This window comes from Mustela erminea, chromosome 9, assembly GCF_009829155.1.
Source record: "Mustela erminea isolate mMusErm1 chromosome 9, mMusErm1.Pri, whole genome shotgun sequence".
Lineage (NCBI taxonomy): Eukaryota > Metazoa > Chordata > Mammalia > Carnivora > Mustelidae > Mustela > Mustela erminea.
The window spans coordinates 64,877,805-64,891,302 of record NC_045622.1 but is presented as its reverse complement, the minus strand read 5'-3'; the positions used below and the strand labels follow the sequence as shown (position 1 = coordinate 64,891,302).

The window sequence follows — 13,498 nt, the reverse complement described above, 5'->3', positions numbered from 1 at the left end:
ATGCGGAGAAAGGGGAACCCTCCTACACTGTTGGTGGGAATGCAAGCTGGTGCAGCCACTCTGGAAAACAGCATGGAGGTTCCTCAAAATGTTGAAAATAGAACTGCCCTATGACCCAGCAATTGCACTATTGGGTATTTACCCTAAGGATACAAACGTAGTGATCCAAAGGGGCACGTGCACCCGAATGTTTATAGCAGGAATGTCCACAATAGCCAAACTATGGAAAGAACCTAGATGTCCATCAACAGATGAATGGATCAAGAAGATGTGGTATATATACACAATGGAATACTATGCAGCCATCAAAAGAAATGAAATCTTGCCATTTGCGACAACATGGATGGAACTAGAGCGTATCATGCTTAGCGAAATAAGTCAAGCAGAGAAAGACAACTATCATATGGTCTCCCTGATGTGAGGAAGTGGTGATGCAACATGGGGGCTTGGGTGGGTGGGAGAAGAATGGATGAGACAGGATGGGATTGGGAGGGAGACAAACCATAAGTGACTTTTAATCTCACAAAACAAACTGAGGGTTGCTGGGGGGAGGGGGTTTGGGAGAAGGGGGTGGGATTATGGACATTGGGGAGGGTATGTGCTTTGGTGAGTGCTGTGAAGTGTGTAAACCTGGTGATTCACAGACCTGTACCCCTGGGGATAGAGTATTATGCCTCCATCAGAAAGGATGAATACCCAACTTTTGTAGCAACATGGACGGGACTGGAAGAGATTATGCTGAGTGAAATAAGTCAAGCAGAGAGAGTCAATTATCATATGGTTTCACTTATTTGTGGAGCATAACAAATAGCATGGAGGACGTGGGGACTTAGAGTGGAGAAGGGAGTTGGGGGAAATTGGAAGGGGAGGTATACCATGAGAGACTATGGACTCTGAAAAACAATCTGAGGGTTTTGAAGGGACGGGGGGTGGGAGGTTGGGGTACCAGGTGGTGGGTATTATAGAGGGCACGGATTGCATGGAGCACGGGGTGTGGTGCAAAAATAATGAATACTGTTATGCTGGAAATAAAAAAAAAATATATATATATATATAATCAGGTATATTGTGCATATAGTATTAAACAAGTTCCATACCCTGAAAATCCTCTGTATTCTGCCTGTTCATGTCCCTGCAATGTCCTCAATTTCAGATAACCCTTAATATTATTTTGCTGTCTCCGTAGTTTTGCATTTTTCAGAATGTAGCCCTTTTGGATTGAGGTCTTTCATTTATTAATATGCATATAAAGATCCTCCATGCCTTTTCATGGCTTCTTTTTAGCACTAAATAATATTCCATTGTCTCAAATGTGCCACAATTTATTTATCCATTCATCTACTGAAGGACATCTTGGTTGCTTCCATGTTTTGGCAGTTATGAATAAAGCAGCTATAAACATCCATGTGCAAGTTTTCTTTTGTGAAGATGTTTTTGGGTAAATACCAAGGAACACAATTTCTGGATTGTCTACTGAGAATATGCTTAGTTTTATAAGAAACTGTCATACTATCTTCTATAGTAGTTGTCCATTTTGCCTTCCTACCAGCAATGCATTAGAGTTCCTGTTGTTCTACATCCTGTCAGTATTTGGCATTGCCAGTATTTTGGATTTTGGCCATTCTAATAGATATGTAATGATAACTCATTTTTATTTTAATATATAATTCTGTAATGACATAGGATGTTGAATGTCTTATCATATGCTTTTTTTTCTCCTGTGTATCTTCTTTAGTGAGGTATCTGTTCAGATCTTTTGCCTATTTCTTAATTGAGTTGTTCATTTTCTTATTGTTGACTTTTAAGAATTCTTTATATATTTTGGATGACTATACATTATTTAGTATGTCTTTTGCAAACCTTTTCCCAGTCTTTTCTTGGGTGGTTTTCTTTTTCGTTTCCTTTTTTAATGTTCAGGCTGCTGTTCAGCCAAGATTGCTTTTTTTAAAAAATTTTTTTTTAATTTTTTTATTTATTCATTAGAGAGTGGGGGAGAGCACAAAGGTTGAGTAAGAGGGAAAAACAAACTCCCTGCTGAGCAGAGAGCCCAACATGGGGCTCGATCCCGGGACCCTGGGATCATGACCTGAGCTGAAGGCAGACACTTAATCAACTGAGCCACCCAGGTGCCCCGACTGTCTTCTCATTTGTTGATGGTATCTTTCACACAGCAAAAAAATTTTAATTGTAATGAAGTCTAGCTTATCAATTATTTCTTCTATGATTAATAATTTAGTGTTTTATCTAAACGGTTATTGCCAAAACCAAAGGTCATCTAAAATTTTTCCTGTATTATCTTCTGGGAGCTTTAGAGTTTTGTGCTTTTAACATTTAGGTGTGTGATCCACTTTGAGCTAATTTTTATGAAGAGTGCAAGGTCTATCTGTGTCTAGATTCATTTTCTTCTATATGAATATCAGGTTATTTCAGCATCAATTTTTGAAAAGACTATCTTTTTTTCCACTGCATTGCCTTTACTTCTTTGTCAAAGTTGACTATGTTTGGGTGTACTATTTCTGGTCTCTGTTCTATTTGATTGATCTGTATGTCTCTTCTTTTACCAATACTACACTGTCTTGATTACTCTAGCTTAATATTAGTCTTTAAGTCAAATAATGACTTTATTCTTTGACATTCTTCTTCTTCTTCAGTATTATGTTTGCTGTTCTGGATCTTTTACCTCTCTGTAAACTTTAAAAATGGGTCTAAAATCCGATTTTAGATTTTAAAAGATTTAAAAGATTTTAAAAGATTTTAAACTTTAATTTTAAACTTTGATTTTAAAAGATTTAAAACTTTAAAATCAGTTTGTCATTATCCACAAAATAACTTGCTGGGATGTTGATTGGGATTGCATTGAACTATAGATCAAGTTTGGAAGAACTGATACTTGACAGTATTGAGTCTTCCTATCCATGAGCATGGAATATCTTTCTTTTTATATAGTACTTCTTTGATTACTTTCTTTAAAGTTTTATAGTTTTCCTCATGTAAATCTTGTATATATTTTGTCAACTTTAACTTAATTATTTAATTGGGGGAGGTTCTAATGTAAATGGTACTGTATTTTTAATTTCAAACAACACTTGTTCATTTCTTGGTATATAGGAAGGCAGTTAACTTTTGTATATGAACCTTGATATTTTGTATATGAACCTCTGATATTAGTAATTCATATCTTTTTTTTTCTTAGTTAACTGGCTAGAGGCTTGTTGATTTTAATGATCTTTTTCAAGAACCAGCTATGTTTTGTTGATTTTCTCTGTTGATTTTTTGTTTTCAATTTTATTGATTTCTGCTCTGCTTTTTAAATTTTTTTTTACCTGCTTACTTTGGGTTTAATTTACTCTCCTTTTTCTAGCTTTCTAAGATAGAAGCTTAGATTATTGATTTTAGATCTTTCTTCTTTTCTAATATATGCATTCAATGCTATAAATTTTCTTTAAGAGCTGCTTTTGCTGAATCCCAAAAATGTTAATAAGTTGTATTTTCCTTCAGATATTTTTCAAATTTCTTTTGAGATTTTGTCTTTGACCCATGTATTATTTAGAAGTGTGTTGTTTAACGTCCATGTAATTTGGGACTTTTTCAACTACTTTTCTGTTACTAGTCCAGTTCTGTTGGGGCATCTTAGAGCAGTTCACTGCCATGTTCCCATGCTCCCCTAAGAGCATACATTGTATATTTTCTATTCCTTACAATACATTGATATACATTACATAGCCTATAACATGGTCTGTTTTAATGAACAAGATATCTTTTTCATTGTATTGAATTGAAGACTTAGATTAATGAAGCAATTTTTAAATAATTCTCCTTTCCATCAGTGACAGATACTTAGCACTTTGTCTTCAACTCATTTCATGATCTGTTCTAAAGAGGGGAAAGTTTTTCATTTATGGTGATTTGTATCTATATATGCCAATCTGTGTCTAAGAATGAGTGGCATCTGTGGAAAATCTAGGCTGTTTTCTTAAAATGTTTATGTGCATTGGAGAAAGGGTTCTATGTTGTAAATATGTACTTAATATATATAAAGTAGATATATATATATAGGCTATTGTACACACACATATATATATTGACTTAGGTAACATACCATATTAGCTGGATTTTTTTTTTTTTTACAATGGAGGGATATTTAACATTTCACAAAAATTTATAAGTAATAAATTTTCATTATACCTTTAAAATGTGACAATTTTTTTCTATCCCATTTAGTTTTGTCAGCCTGGCGGGTGGCAGCTGTCCAGAGAAAGGAAGCAGCCAACATTTTTTGTGGTGGTCCTGACAGATATTGACTCAGATCGACATTACTGCTCGTGCCTGACCTTCTATGAGGCAGAAATCAATCTTCAGGTACAACAACTTTTCTAGCCAAAAGAACAATATTTAGGAATCTTTTTTAAATGCCATTTTTGTTGTTGTTGTTGTTGTTGTTAGAACTATAAGTTTAAGTTCTTTGGGTTACTTTAGAAAGACTGAGGTACTATGCTGTTGGAGAAGAGAGGAAGAAGTAAAATTTAATTGTTTTCTTTTAAAATACTGATCATAATCTGAGTATTTCCAAGAATAGCATATTCATTAATTGGTTTATTCCCTGTCAGTCCTGTTCTTGAGAGATCTTTTATAGAATATAGAGCATAATCAGAATGTTTATAAATCACCAATCACAATGCTCAATATTATTTTTTAAGTACCCAACTAAATGTCAAGTCGTTATTATTAGTGGTGGGAGTATCAATATGACAAGACTGAAATTCATAGGCTAGAACCATAGAAATGAAAAATACTGGTTTCTCGGAGTATTTGTTGGGGCTCTTAGTTTCAGACAGCTGAATCTACTTTCTCTAATTTATGCATAAAAGGATTTATGACAATGTATTGGGCAGCTTATGTAATTTCATGGATTATGGGTGAGCTGGGAACCAATTTTGGGTACTAGGAATTGCCTAGCTTGGGTCTGTTTTAGTAACTTTTTCTGCCTTTGACCACTTGGCACTTATGATGTTGCATACTAGACAATATAACCTTTACATGTTGCCCTAAAAAAATCTAACCTCTCATGTGCAGCCTGTTTAATCTTACACTGGTGACTTTTGCTTTAAATCTCACATGGTTTGTTTCCTTGTGGAAGTCAGAGTCCATGCAGATCCCACCCCCCTGGAAAGGAATCAGAAACATTTTTTGTTGTTGTTATGCATTTGTTTGTTTGTTTTGCTTTCAAAGCTCTATGGTGCAAAAAAGAAACTATGAAAGAGTTTGGAGGATATTGAGTAAGCTGATCTGCATTATCTGCAGTACTTTCTGCTACACACAGGTGAATGAGTATCACCACCAGAATAAAGGATTGGCTTGCTTTCTAAAATGGCCTCACAAAGAAGCATTTGTTGTTTGGGTTGTTCTAATTAAAACTCCAATATCTGAATGTTACCAGAGGCAGAAATCTGCATTTGTAGTACAAGAGAAGATGTCACCTTTCTTGACATAGACTTATATTATTCACATTCATTAGACTGATGTATTAAAACCAGCATGCTAGTTTATTAATTTACTGTGGTAAATTAAAAGTTAACATAGAACAAAATATGCATCATCTGTATTATCAATAAATTCTCTCTCTGTTGTCAGATCTTTGTGGGAAGCCATTTCAAAATCTGAAGCATTTTGGTTGTGGAATCAAACTAAGGAATATTTTATGTCTAATATTAATGCCTATTAGACTAACATAGCCCACTGTTTCCATTTGAGATTAGAGACTGTGTTGTTAGTGGGGACAAAAACTTATAAGTCAGTGACAATAGCCATTTCTATTGTGGATAGTGTTTGAGTGGATGTTGCCAACAAATAATAATCAAATTCCCATTTTTTATCTATTTAGTCTAAAAGTGTTCTCTAGCCAAAAGCCTATCTCTTTTAGGTGACCTTTCATTTCTATGTTGATCTTCAGAATTTAAGTTAGTTCTGAAAATGCAATATTTTATTTTTCTATTCTTTTTTTTTTTTTTAAGATTTTATTTATTTATTTGACAGAGAGTACAGGTAGGCAGAGTGGTAGGGAGAGGCAGAGGGAGAGGGAGAAGCAGGCCCTCCGCTGAGCAGGGAGCCTGAAGTGAGGCTCGATTCTAGGACCCCGGGATCATGACCAGAGTCGAAGGCAGACACTTAACCAACTGAGTCACTCAGGTGCCCCTTATTTCTCTATTGCTGATGGTATCTCTTCACAATTCCCTAGAATTGCCCAATGAAACCGTGATTTTTCACGTTCTTTTTTCTTTCTCCCTCACAGCCAACCCCTCTTGCCCCAAAATAACTGACAGAAAAGTAATACATTAAGATGATGTAGGGGGTTCCTCCATTGTCATTGGTGATACAGCAAGCTCCTGAACTCAGTTCCTCCCACAGACACACCAGATCTGCTGCTGCCATTGAATGATTCCTTCTGAAAGAAATCGGAAACTAGCTGAGCAACTCACACTGTGCAAAAATACCCACACTGAAATGAGTAGGGAAGGCTAAGACAGACTCTTATCATAAATCTTACCCCTTGCACAGTGATTTTGGGAAGGAATTTATAACTTCCAGCTTTTCCCTGATGCATAAGGCATTTGGACCCAACATCTAGCCTCAACTGGATAATGTTTCAGACTTGCACCTGAGGTATGGGCATCCAAAACACCTAACTTTGAAAGCCAGTGTCCATGAGACAAGTGGGTCTAGGGCTCAGGATGAAGAGAACAGAACTCTCCATCTCCCAGTCTTTCCCTGAAAGAGTCCCATTTGCATACTTTTTTTTTTTAATTTAAAAAAAATTTTTTTTTAAGATTTTATTTATTTACTTGACAGAGAGAGATCACAAGCAGGCAGAGAGGCAGGCAGAGAGAGAGGAAGGGAAGCAGGCTCTCTGATGCGGAACTCGATCCCAGGACCCTGAGATCATGACCTGAGCCGAAGGCAGCGGCTTAACCCACTGAGCCACCCAGGCACCCAAATTTAAAAATTTTTTAAAAAGATTTTATTTATTTGTCAGAGAGAGAACACAAGCAGAGGGAGCAGCAGGCAGAGGGAGAAGCAGGCTTCCTGCTGAGCAGGGAGCCCAGTGTGGGACTTCATCGCAGGACACTGGGATAATAACCTGAGCTGAAGGCATGCGCTGTACCAGCTGAGCCACCCAGTTGTCCCTATTTGCATACTTTAAAAGTTCCTGCCTTAGGGTCAGGTTTCTAATTTAGCATATCTCTGGGGACCTCAGTGGAGACCAGGGAGGCTAACAGGTGCATCTCTGTGTTCTCTCTGGCCCACTTCACTTCACCAGTTTTCCCCTGAAAAGATCTGTGCCCATGTCTGGCAATTCAGATTTGCAGTTGCTGCCTAAGGAATGCACCCTTTTAATATGTTGGCTCTGGTAGCTAGGAAGGCTTAAATTGTAAGGTCCCACAGGACTTAAGCAAAAAAAGAAAGTTCTTACCTGGCCATCCCCACCCAGGACTCAGTGCAGAAGCAGCAGACAGAAATACCCATCTCCAAGTCTTTCACTGAAAGACTTTAATGTATGTATTTGCATACATTAAAAACTGCTTCCTCAGGACCTGGCTTTTAGTCAGTCAGAATGTGGTTGCTGAGATCCTTTTCTTTAGCACACTGACAAGTCTTGATACACCCTCAACTACAGGAAGCACTAAGAATAAGGTAGTCTGCTTGACAATCACAGAGGTTTGAGAGATAGCGAAGAACTATGGAAGATTGAATTGATAAGGTTCGTGCTCCTAGGAGAGTCCACTCCTTCAAGATTAGGAATGCATAGAAACTAACAAAGAAAGTCAAGGAAAATGAAGAAACAGGAATATGTTCCAAATGAAAGAACAGAATAAAACCTCAGAAAAAGGAGAAATGGAGGTAAGAAATTTACCTGACAAAAGGTTCAAAATAATGATTATAAAGATGGTCCCTTAGCACAGGAGAAGAATGAATAAGGTCAGAAGTTTAACACAAAACATAAAAAAGTACCAAATACAAGTCACAGAGCCAAAGCATAGAATAACCACACTGAAAAATACCAAAAGGGATTTAACAGCAGACAAGATGAAGGAGAAGAAAGAAGACGAGGACAGGACAGTGGAAATCACCCAATCAAAAGAACAAAAAGAAAAAAGAATGAAAAAGAGTGAAGATAGCTTTAAGGACTTATATGACAGCATCCAGTAGACCAACATCCACAATTTAGGTATTCTAGAAGGAGAAAAGAGAAAAGGGCAGAAAACTTATTTGAAGAAGTAATGACTGAAATCTAACATGGGGGAAGAAAACAGATATCAAAGTCCACAAAGCCTGTGGAGTTCCAATAAAGGTGAACCCAAAGAGACCAACACCGAGACACATTAAAACTGAAGTGTCAAGAGTTAAGGACAAGGAGAGAATCTTGAAAGTAGAAGTGAAAAACAGTTTGTTCATACAGGGCTCCCCCATGCCTATGAGCAGATTTCTTAGCAGAAACTTTGTGGGCTAGTAGGGAGTGGCAAGGTGCATTCAGCCAAGAATATTCTACCTGGCAAAGTTGTTCTTCAGAATTGAAGAAGACATAAACATGTTTCCAGACAAGCAAAAGCTAAAGAAGTTCATCACCACTAGACTGGCCTTATAAGGAATGTTAAAGGGAGTTCTTTAAGCTGAAATGAAAGGGTACTAATTAATAACAGGAAAACATATTAAAGTGTAAATCCTAAAATCTAATGTTATAAAGATGGTGATTTAATCACTTATAAAGCCTAGTATGAAGGGATTAAAAGACAAAAGTAGAGGACTACGTGGGTGGCTGGGTTGATTGTTGATTTCAGTTCAGATCATGAACTCAGGGTCATGAGATCAAGCCTCGGGTCAGGCTCCATGCTCAGTATAGATCCTGCTTGAACCTCTCCTGCTCTTCTTTCTCTCTCTTTCTTAAGTAAATAAATAAATAAAATCTTAAAGTAAAGGTAGTAAAATAACTATATAAAAACATGTTAATGGATACATAAGATTAAAAAAAAGATGTAAATTATAGCCTCAAAAAACATAAATTAGGTGAGGGGGGATTAAAAATGTAGTGCTTAGAATATGTTTTAATGTAAGTTGTTATCAACTTAAGTAGACTGTTAAAAATTGTTTTATGCTGGGGCACCTGGGTGGCTCAGTGGGATAAAGCCTCTGCTTTCGGCTCAGGTCATGATCTCAGGTCCTGGGATCAAGCCCCGCATTGGGGCTCTCTGCTCAGCAGGGAGCCTGCTTCTCCCTCTCTCTGCCTGCTTCTCTGCCTACTTGTGATCTCTGTCTGTCAAATAAATAAATTAATAATCTTAAAAAAAATGTTTTATGCAAACTTCGGTAACCACAAGTAAAAACCTCTAGTAGATACAGAAAAGATAAAGAGAATGGAATCCAAGCATAACACTAAAGAAAAACATCAAGTAACAAAGGAAGAAAGCAAGAGAGGAAGGAAGGAACAATGGAATTACAGAATATCCAGAAAACAAGGAATAAAATGGCATTAGTAAGTATAAACTGATCAGTAATTACTTTAATTGTAGACAGATTAAGTTCTCTAATCCAAAGACTTAGAATGGCTGAATGGATTAAAAAGAATAAGACCCAACTAAATGCTACCTACCAGAGACTCACTTAAGCTTTAAAGATAGATACAGACTGAAAGTGAAGATAGAAGAAAATACGGCATGCAAATGAAAACCAGAAGAAAGCTATAGTAGCTATACTTGTCAGACAAAATAGGCTTTTTAAAAAAGATTTACTTATTTGGGGCACCTGGGTGGCTCAGTGAGTTAAGCCTCTGCCTTCCAGCTTGGGTCATGATCTCAGGGTCCTGGGATCGAGTCCCACATTGGGCTCTCTGCTCCGCAGGGAGCCTGCTTCCTCCTCTCTCTCTCTCTGCTTGCCTCTCTGTCCACTTGTGATCTCTCTCTCTTAAATAAATAAAATCTTAAAAAAAAAAAAAGATTTACTTATTAAAAAAAAGGTGGGGGGGCGCCTGGGTGGCTCAGTGGGTTAAGCCGCTGCCTTCGGCTCAGGTCATGATCTCAGGGTCCTGGGATCGAGTCCCGCATCGGGCTCTCTGCTCAGCAGGGAGCCTGCTTCCCTCTCTCTCTCTCTGCCTGCCTCTCCATCTACTTGTGATTTCTCTCTGTCAAATAAATAAATAAAATCTTAAAAAAAAAAAAAAAGGTTGGGGGGCGCCTGGGTGGCTTAGTGGGTTAAGCCTCCTGCCTTTGGCTCAGGTCACAATCCCAGGGTCCTGGGATCGAGCCCTGCATCTGGCTCTCTGCTCGGCAGGGAGTCAGTTTTCCCCTCTCTCTCTGCCTGCCTCTCTGCCTACTTCTGATCTCTGTCTGTCAAATGAATAAATAAAATCTTAAAAAAAAAAGTTTAAAAGAAATTTACTTATTATATATAGAGAGAGATGGCTGCTTGCAAATGAGGGGAGGGTTAGAGAGAGAGAATCTCAAGCTGACTCCTCACTGAATGCAGAACCCAGTGTGGGCTCGATCTCACAACCCTGAGATCATGACCTGAGTCAAAAAAAAAAAAAAAACTAAAAGTGGGATGCTTAACTAACTGAGCCACCTGGGCACCCCCAAAATAGACTTAATCTAAAAGCTGTAATAATTGACAAAGAAGGTCATTTTATAATGATAAAGTAGTCAACCCATCAAGAGTATTTAAGAATTGTAAATATTCATATTCCCACCTCCAAACATCTTCTACCTTTACTGGTCAGTAGTTGACATTTTACTATAAGCAGGGAAGACCTTTTCCTGTCTTGTCTGTCTGAGCTATAGACTCATTTTTTCCACTTTGTGTTTTCTTTAATAGTATTTAATTAATGGTTTTCATGCACAAATTGTCCTAGACTTATATCCTTCAAGTTGGTTCCTATTTTCTTGTGAAAAGGCCTCATCATTTTTTAAAGCATTTTTAAAATTTTGTGTCATAATAAGCTGATCCAGGATCATCTTATTCCTTCCTTGCCCTTGGCCTTGAAATCAACCATTTTTCCAAGGATCCTTGGCTCATTTGATTGGACAATAATACTAGAAACAAGATGTAGGTTCTTGTGTATTTGGAATAAATGTTTAAAAACCTTTTTTTCTTTTTAAGCTTAGATATTTGCCCATTTTCCATTTTAAGTGGACCCAAAATTATAATTTACTTAGTTTTTATAATCACCTTACAGAAGCTTATATTCTGCTTCTTAAGAGTTTTCCCAAGTTTCTGAAAATGAAAATAAGCTGTGAGAATTCTGGCTCCTATAGAATTGCAGTTAGGTAGTAAGGTACTCAGTGGAATTGTATTATATGATAGCTTTTCTGTGCTCATAACAGAAAGTTAATGTTGTTTGGAATTGATCCCCCAAAATGGCACAAACAATGAGGCAGAATTTCAGTAAATAGTATTAAAACTCTGATGATGTTCCTTTCCAGGTCATCATTAATGTTTTCCCCATTTTTGGTGTGAGTTAACTCTGTTCTTTTTTAAAAATGTGTTTTTCTTTTATTTCTGGAACATATCATCAGTTCAAAAATAGATCTTTTAATTCTCATTTGGTGTGAATTACTTCATACCAAATATACTATGACACATTATTTGGAAGCCTGAAGAGGAGGAACTTAGGGACACACACCATCCAAAGTATAATTGTGCAACTTTAAGAATGTTGGCTCTTATCTTTCCAGGATACAGTAACACTGTCAATAATGACAAGCAAAATCTTTGTATTAAACTTTTGAAAGCGTGTTCCCAAAATTATTCAACTAGACAATATGATTGTAATTCTTTAATGTAATCACTAAAAGAAGATAAATATAAGGTTGCTTTTTATGGGCTTATCTAAAAGATAGACCTCTCTAAATTTTTTATTTAGTTGTATCTTTTTAAAGTCTTTTTACTGTGTTTATAATTATGTTTATGAACCAATAGTAATGATGCAATTCACAGTAAAGACATTTGGTGTGTCAGCAAATAAATTGTCAAAGGATGGGGGGTGATGATTGAAGGTACATTGGAGAACTAAGATGAAGAATAAAGAGGTACATAGAAGGAATAGGATATGTTTCTTTATCTCAGTTGGCTTAAAATCTGGTGTGTAAGGCAAAATCAAAATTTAAGTATGAAGATTCTCCTAAGTACCTATGCTAAGTACCAGTTCAGTGATGGAGTTAATAATTAGAGACATGCAGCTGAAATAAATCTTACAGATTTTAAAGGACCCAGTGGCCATTTAAAAAACAAGAGCTAATAAAAGCTTAGAGTAGAGGAAATAGAAAGGGCAGTCCAGGCAAAAAGCTATGGATAGGAAAAAAAAAAAAGATTATCATGTTTATGATACGTTGAAGGCCTATCATGTTCCAGGCGCTGTGCTGAAAGTTTTACAGAACCTTTATTCCATATTATTTAACTCACAGGTAATTTATTTTATTTTACTCTCTCAAGAACAGCACTTGGGGCGGGGTGTGCCTGGGTAGTTTAGCCAGTTAAGCGTCTGCCTTAGGCTCAGGTCATAATCCCAGAGTCCTGGGATTGACTGCTCCCTGCTCAGTGGGGAGCCTGCTTTTCCTTCACCCTCTGCCCCACCCCCAGCTTGTTTTCCCTCTCTCAAATAAATAAATAAAATCTAAAAACAAACAAAAAAAAGAACAGCACTTGGTAAGTTTTAACCATCCATTTTATGGATGAGGCTAAAAGACTTACCCAGGGAGTTCTGGTAACTAAATTAAAAAGCTTGAATTTGTCTGTCTCCAGAGACCAAATATCAATATCAAATACTAAAACATATATTACAAGGCTGCAAAATTTTATCATTGTATATTATTTCAAGAAAAAATGTCAAGAATATACCATAATTGGTCTTACTTATTAGTTATTATCAGTATCTGACAGTGGAAACATTACAAATCAATGGAATCTGTACATTTTAACAAGTGTTATTTAAATAGTTATTGAACTTTGTGAGAAAAAAATAAATGCTCATAGTAAAATAAAGCAATTCCAAATGATTGAGCAATTTATCTGGAAAAATGAAGTAATAAAAATGGATTTCTAAACAAATCTCTTGTTGGGAAAACTTGGAGCAGTGTAGGAAATCACATAAAACATTTGATTTATCTGAAGACTAACCTAATCATTTTTTCTTTATTTCTTTTTCCCTCACTTGGTTATCAAACACTTAAATTGTGCTCACTGTAGAAAATTTAGAATGTATTGGGGAAAAAAGAAAGAGAACAGAAAAAAAAAAGCAGTAATTAAATGTATTTTGTTTTAATAATAAGAATTTTTAAAAAAAACTAAAACTCTTTATAGATATAATTAATGTCTACACATTCATTGACCTTGGATATAATATACTTAAACCATCTCCTAATGGGCATCTCCTCTCTTATCAATATTATGAATAACACGGTTATGAATATCTCTTTGGAATAATCTTGATTCTATAAGGAGGGTTTTGTCAATG

General features: G+C 36.3%; 1 protein-coding gene across 2 annotated transcripts in view; it reads left to right on the top strand.

Annotated features, from left to right (window-relative positions):
- Positions 1-13,498, top strand: part of SBF2 (SET binding factor 2) — a 476,395-nt gene that overhangs the window by 205,103 nt on the left and 257,794 nt on the right. For both annotated transcript variants that reach the window (XM_032358786.1, XM_032358787.1), the window contains exon 3: positions 4,222-4,359. In XM_032358786.1, coding sequence (XP_032214677.1) covers positions 4,222-4,359 — 138 coding nt within the window. The remainder of the gene's footprint in view (positions 1-4,221; positions 4,360-13,498) is intronic.